Here is a 7,416-nt window from a genome sequence, read left to right as displayed (position 1 = left end):
CACAATCCAAAGCAGATTTCCCCTGTACTAACAAACACTCATTAGAACCAAACCTTGCTGGCACAGCAAATGCAAAATTCATGAATACCAATGTATTTAACATAATTGATGTCAGTGCCCAAAAGAACTATTAATTTCCATGGGTCTTCTTCATACACTTTTAAAAACATGATATATTACACTAAACACATTGTATACCCTCATGAGAATTACGTGCATGAAACTAATCAACCATTATTCACTACAATGAACTCAGACAGATAACTGACTAAGGACAAAACACAGCAAAGGAGAGTAGAATATTTTTTTTATAAAGAAAATATTCCACCTCTTGCACAGTCCAGGTCCTCACAGGGGACCCACAAGTCATGTTTAAAAAATAATCCTGGGAACTAAGTTCTTAACGGTGGATAAACAAATCATGGACTCAGTAGCGACATCGTTCTTAAAGCTTACAGTTTTCTTGCTGGTTCATCCCTGTACATTCATGTTAGCAACTGTTTTCTCTCCAGTGGTTTAACTGATTAAAATAATTTTATTATACTAAGAACAATCACATCCCACTTGTATTTAGTTTGGATTTTGCTACTTGTCAGATCTGATTAATGGATGTCAGTCAAGTCAAAAATTTTGTTTGTTTTCTCCAATTCTATCAGTTGACCTAATTAAAGATATCACCTCTTTTACAAACCTTGTCTCATTTGTATCACACAGTGTAAAGGCCATGGAATCATAACTGTACTCTCAAAATGCACAGAAGCGAGATAAACTTTTAATTGAAACCCTTCTCTCCTACTTTTACAGGAAATTGAATGGGTATGGGAGGAAGAGAGAAATAATACAATAAATTTTAACTTCAGCGAAAGACAGACCACTACATGAAGGTTGGAAAAAACAACCCTAAAGGCCTCATAACAGGAACTGTATTTTACACCAAACGTTTTTGCATGAACTGAGAGGTTTCTGTGCCACCTGTATTTAGATTTAAGTGGATTTGTCTCACCAAGAGTAAAGAACAAGGCTATTTCTTTTATTGATGAAATCTTTTCTGTGCAAATTCAAAGGGAGGCTTTCTCGCCAAAGTTGCGTGTCCATTTAATGTGAATGTACACTATCTAATCACAACACTTGGAAATATGTTCATGAAAATGTGTTGAGTTGATGCTGTCAGGATGCTTCAGTTGTAAACTCTGCTATGTTGCTAATAGCACGGCTAATCAGAGTCTATGCATTTTCGCAACCTTCGTTAAACTAAGTAAAATATTTAGAAGATTTTATTTATAGAAATCGTAATAAAGAGTAATTACAGCTCTAGACTAAAGTGCACTTCTCAAAGCACGTGGTAAAGCCACTTTCTCTGTTGAGAGCTTTTACTTGTTTGCAGGCATGGAAATGAGTTAATATACAACTTTTTCACCTCTGTGGCCTGGAAAGTCACTATTTCCTTACTGATGCAGCATAATACTCATACCTGCCATGTAAGGCTTGTATTAAAATACCCGTGTGATGGAGGAAACCAGTAGATGAAACCTGTGAATTAAAACATTAAAAATATTACTTTAGTTTTATTGTTTGCAACTACCATGCCTTAGAACTTAGGACAGATATAACTGAAAAAATGTCTATTTTAGATTGTAAAAAGCCACTCTGAAACCATTCTTGCCAAAGAAAAATTAAAAATGTCTGCAACGGTTTTCAGTTATGCTAGTCATACAAATGCAATCTTTTCTATTTTGTTTCTTCAAAGGAGAAGGGATAAAATACTTTAAAAAGGAGAACATTTCTTAGCACTTAGAACTCTGTCATTTATATTTGTTGAATGGGGAGAAGAAAAGGAAAAAAATAACTAAAGAGAGATAACTGAAGACTTCATAAACAAGAGAAACAGAGAAGACAAACTGATTCTTGTTTAATTGCACTTAAAATTGAATTTCTTATATAATGAAAAAAATCTACAACTGTTTTAACAGGTTCTGAAAAAAACAATTATTTTCCCCAAACGAAAGTAATCTTTTATCGTGAACCCTATTTTGCCGATGGAGGACAATCGAAAGGATTAGTTTTTGAACTCTCCTAAGAATGTTCCACAGCAGCTTTTCTACAAATCAAAACCTCTTTCCTTAAGGTACAATCTATTAGTGTAACAGGCCTAGAGACAGGATAGTTCATCTCACTGGACTGTCTGCAGCAGCTTGCTTCAAAAGGATTTAACCTGTGGTTCCAAACATCGTGGCCCATAAGAAATTGAACTTTAAATATCACCGAGCCAACACTGAAGCCAGGAATTCACATATTGTTAGTCTTCATTTTCACATGACTGACATTATTCAGAGAAAATAAGATGACTAGGAAAAAGTAGGGAATTTGTTAAGTGTGCACATATACAGCAGTGTTGCTAAAAACTACTAAGAGATTTGTATTGCCAGCGTTAGCCCCTTCTAAGAAAAATTAATGGTCAGAATAGAGATAAGGAAGCCATAAAATGTAAAATAAATGCAATTCACCCTACAATTAGAGAAATCTGGATTTATTTAATGGTTAGCATGATGGGTATCATCATAAATGTACCTGTATAGAATAATTCTGGACTGATATTTGCGATAACATTTACAGTGTCTATTTACGCATCACCTATTCACCAACTTGTTACTCCAGAACACATTCTCATGGGTTTTCATCAGCTTAAAAAACCCACCATAATTCATTTTAAACAAACTTGCCACAGAAATTCTTCTTTCCTACCAGTGGAGAGATAGAAGAGTGATAGTTTTCCTACCGGATGCAGCAGCAATTACCGACCTTGGAACAGCAATACAACTAGTATAGAGCTAGCATAACTGATTTCCTACAGAAAAGCTATTCCAGATCTGATTAGAAGTTGCTGCAGTATTATTTTAGGATTGCTTTTTGGACACAAATATCCTCAGCAGCATTCACTGTTACCCTTTTTGGATCCGCAAACCTTACCAAAGGCAGTCCAAAATGATTGTCGCTGCATAGGCAAAATGCAAAGGGAAAATGCATAGGCAAAAAACTGAGCACATGGCTTATTTTAGGCAACTTCACAGTTGGCTCTTTCTGCCAACTTCATGTTTAGCTCTTTGTCTGCAGCGTGGCCAGAAGGAACTCTACAGGACCTTGCGAGCAAAGGATTGATGGTTGCGATCCGCAGATGTCCATGTCCTCAGACGGCATGGCTGCATTTTCATTCCTTGCTGTTTGTTTTGACCAGCGCAAGATTTATGTGGGGGCATCAGCTGTCAAAACAGACTCTTAGGCTAAGAGTCTGCTGCACAGCTTAAAGTCAGTGTTAAGGACACTGTCCAGGAGCAAAGCAGTCCAAATCAGGCAAGAGTAAAGGTGCCTTAACACCACCTTTTTGTCTTTTCTCCTCCATGTGAAACGCTGTGCCAAGTGTTCCTCAGTCAGAGCTCAGGAGCTCACCCATGGTAACCAAGGAAGAGAAATACAAACAAAAAGTCACAATAAAATGTTTAAAAATAACTCTAAAACATTCCTAACCATTTCTAGAGCACAGCATATACAAAATAGATTGTGGTGTTACAAAGGTTTTCTATTGGTACTTGCGTAATACTCCAAAACTTAGTCACACAATACATTTACGTTCATCGCTCTGTTTGATGTTTGAAAAATAATGCAACCAAATACAGAGAAAACTTTGTATGGTGTAATGCAATATTTAACCAGTGTAAATTTGGGATTGTATCAAAGTTAGACTGAACAGAGGTTGTTTACTTTGCCTCTCTTTAAATATAGTAGACAGGCATTATGCATTTAGGAATTCATAACAATAAACTTCTAAGACTTAATTGCCACTGAGTTATACCAGTTTTGTGTTGATTTCACCAGCATAAATGTGGTATAATCCAGCTGTGAATCAGGTCAATTCAGAAAATGTTACAGTAAGACATTTTGAATGGACAATGTGCAAATTTAAATTATGGAGTATCTAAAATAAACTTCAACATATACTTCTTAAAGAAAAGATTACTTACTGTCTTTTTATGTCTTTCAGGCAGTTATTACTTCCAGTAATTATTATTTAATGTTTATATTGCAATGATGTCCAGAAGTCCCAATTCAAATCAGGTTAAAATCCACCATTCAAGTCACTACCTGAGCATTTAATAAGCAGAAGCGCTTACCCTGGAGGCCCTTCAATCTAGCTCTTGGAAAAGTGGAAGCGCACGAACGTAACGAACAACAGTAGTAACAATAGGGAAAAGCAGCAATTAAACCCTGTTACTCTGAAAAACTATGCATATGTTGTTCACGCCATTGAACTCTTGAAAGGGACAACACACAGAGGCGGCTGTTTCACCAACTGTTCTTTCAGTTTAGCTGCATGTTGTTGCAGTATTTACTAGTGTTCCTGTTCAAATATAAAAATAGAAATTTGAATGAGAGGAGTTTGGTCTTGGTGTCTACCGTGAAATCGTGCATAAAGAATTTAAACCTTCAGTGGGATCACTTACGTAGTCTCACTTGAAAGACTCATTATGTAACTCTGTATTTTGTACTTTGTGCACTTAATCTGTAATTATTTAGTAACTGGGATAGCAACTCTGGGAATTAATGTTGCTGGGGACTCTGCTGAAGTTGTAATCTAAATACTGTCTTGATATTTATAGCACGTTTAAATCCCTGGGATAAATCCTGGTATTTTCTTAATTTGTATAGGTAGTTGTATCTTGTCTATGTAAAGTGTCTTCAGGAGCTGTGGTCTAGCCAGCTATAGGTTCAGCAGACTTTGTCTAGGCTTTTATTTTTGATGGCTAAAACTGTAAATGAAATAGTGTCTTACCTTGAAACTAACGTTATGGTAGATTCACCATGGGAGCAACAGTTGCTATAAATTACCCACACACATCTATTACTCTGCTGCATTAATAAATGCATTGGGCAATTTGCAGTAAACATTGCCAAAGAACATTTTCAGATTAAAAAAAGTTATGATAATTCAAGCATAAAAGAGGTGCCTTGAAGAGTTCATGACGGAGGACATCAGTTACAGAGAGCCATTCATATTAACTATGATAAGGATACATTATTGGGTATTAGACAGGAATGATCAATTGTTTGCATGAGATAAAACAATAAGTAATTCTATTATAGCACCAGTGCAGTGCACTATAGTGAGAAATTTAAAATCTGTTGTCAGTGGGGGTGAAGTTCTCATACCTGGCCTTAGTCCAAAGCTGACTCATTTGGAGAAAATGGCTTATCTGAACAAGAAGAAATGGAAGTGATTTAATGTCTAGGGAAATATATATACTCATATAATTTTATTTTTTACAAACTCTGATGGTTGCATTTAATTTAGTTTAATTATTTCAATCTAGGCATAGATGTAATCCCCAAAGAGGACTGTATGTTCTGTACAGATGGAGAGAGGATTCATAGAAAAGTAAAGAAGCAATAAGTGAATATTATTACCCTAGTAGAAATGCATGCTTATCTTCTATATCTGGATACAAATTGGGTACTCGAACATAAGATTCCCATAGACAGACAAGAAGTTTTCAATAAATAACAGTGGTGTTAAACATCGTGGACTTCTACAAATGTGATCAACTGTATGTTTTGTTGCTGAAGAGTAAACCTTCTTCATCCAAAGCCCCGTAAGGAACTGGATGAAGCAGCTAACGATCCTGAACAGGAAGTGCCAACCGGAGTTACTTTCAGGGTCTGGTGAGGGTTTAAAGGACTTTTCACATCTAGTTGTATGCTAAAATCAGGTCAATGCAGGTCAATACTAACCCGACACACCATTTTCCTTTGCTGTTCAACAGCTCATGTAAGATGGCATTTTTTAGCCTTTTGTCTATTTCTCAGTAAACAGATTATCATACTAAAGCACTATCCCAGCTTAGTTGGTGGCACTCCCGGTAGAGAAGCCAGGGATTAAATGGGCGTGAAAACAAAACTACCTCTGTCCTTAGATGTGGTCTCTGCAGAACGCAATTAAGGAGCATAAGGTGAGCAGCATGTACAAATCCACCCTGCTGTCAGCTTCGTGCGCCGTTTTGCGGCCGAGCAGAACCCCAGGCTCCGGGACTGTTAAAATGGCATATTGCGTACACAATAGGTTATCAAATACCCATTTCAGACAATCAAGGAAATTAAACAGAAAAACATTTCCACCCATGCACCGTTGCGATCCAACACCACCAACACTGGAGTCGTGTGACCTGCAGCAGAGCCACCGGCTGCCTTGCACGCGCATTTGTACGTGACTGTGTTAGAGCCAGCGGCGTTTTCAGTGCCGTCGGATTGTACAGAGGGTCTTGAAAGACTCCAAGAGAAAATACAACAGTATTCCGGGGTTTATGTGGAACACCGCGACTATGTATGCGTGGCATTATTTTGATTGTTGTTGTTTGCACTGAAGCTCAGCGTAACCTTTCCGAGCACCATGTTTGGGTGGAGGTCGTTAGTTTTTCCCCCAGGGGTGTTTGCTCCCCCCGCTCCAGGTAACCGCAAGCTCGGGCGCGCGGCGCGATGGGGCGGCAGCGGCTGGCACGGCCGCGCGCCGAAGATGATGGACGCCTGATACGCGATCAATCGTTCCAGAGGTTTGGATATAACATGGGCAATTATTAAATTAGGAAGCTGAGCTGCTGACGCCCGAGGAAACTTTATCATCACCCGGGACTGAATTTGCCTGGGCAACCGACGTGCCCCTGCAGCAGGCGAACTACGCCAAAACCGCGGGGGTAAAACGGCGGCACCTGCACCAGACCGCAGGGGCCTCCCCGTCCCCAGCGGCTGCCGGGCCCCCCCGACCGGACCGGGAGCGGGAGCGGGAGCGGGAGCAGGCCCCGCTGCAGGCCGCCGCCGGGGCAGAGGCGGGAGCGCGCCTCCGCGCGCACGGGACACGCCCCCTCGGCGGCCGCTCCCGCCCCGCCCCGCCCCGGCCCCTGACCCTGACCCCGCGCCAGCGCCCCCAGCCCCCGGCCGCGCCCCATTCCTCCACAGCCCGCTCCCGCCCCCCGCCGAGCCCCATTGGCTGCGGCCGCCCGTCCCTCACGACGCCCCTGGCTCGGGATTGGCTGCGCCGCGGCCTCCCGCGCTCAGCCCCACACCGGTGCGGGGCGGGGGGGCAGTGGGCCCCGGTGGCGTTACTCCCTCGTCCCCTCCCCCTTCCCGTCACGGCCCGGGGGGCGCGAGCGCCGCGCCTCCCGCTCCCGCCGGCTCCGGCTCCCGCCCCGCCCCCCGCCGCCGCCGCAGTGCCTCCCCCGGCAGCCGCAGGGGCGCGGCGGCCTCCCCACGTTTACCGCCCCCGCCGCCTGTCCCCCGCGGGGCGTTCCCCCTCCCCACAGCTCCGCCGCCTCCCCGGGGCGCCGCTGGCGAGGCCGGGGCGGGGGGGGGGGCGGGAGGCCGAAGCGGCGGGAG

The 7,416-nt window shown here is 42.3% G+C and overlaps 1 protein-coding gene across 1 annotated transcript in view; it reads right to left on the bottom strand.

The window, feature by feature from the left end:
* Positions 1-6,666, bottom strand: part of LOC309602089 (erbin-like) — a gene marked incomplete at its 5' end in the record, with an annotated part of 33,480 nt that extends 26,814 nt beyond the window's left edge. The window contains one exon of the mRNA XM_082335394.1: positions 6,424-6,666. Within this exon, the coding sequence (XP_082191520.1) occupies positions 6,424-6,666 (243 nt within the window). The remainder of the gene's footprint in view (positions 1-6,423) is intronic.
* Positions 6,667-7,416: the final 750 nt, after the last annotated feature.

This window comes from Platalea leucorodia (genome assembly GCF_965183815.1).
Source record: "Platalea leucorodia genome assembly, chromosome: Z".
NCBI lineage: Eukaryota > Metazoa > Chordata > Aves > Pelecaniformes > Threskiornithidae > Platalea > Platalea leucorodia.
The sequence above is the reverse complement of the archived record's forward strand: the minus strand, read 5'-3'. Positions and strand labels throughout refer to the sequence as shown.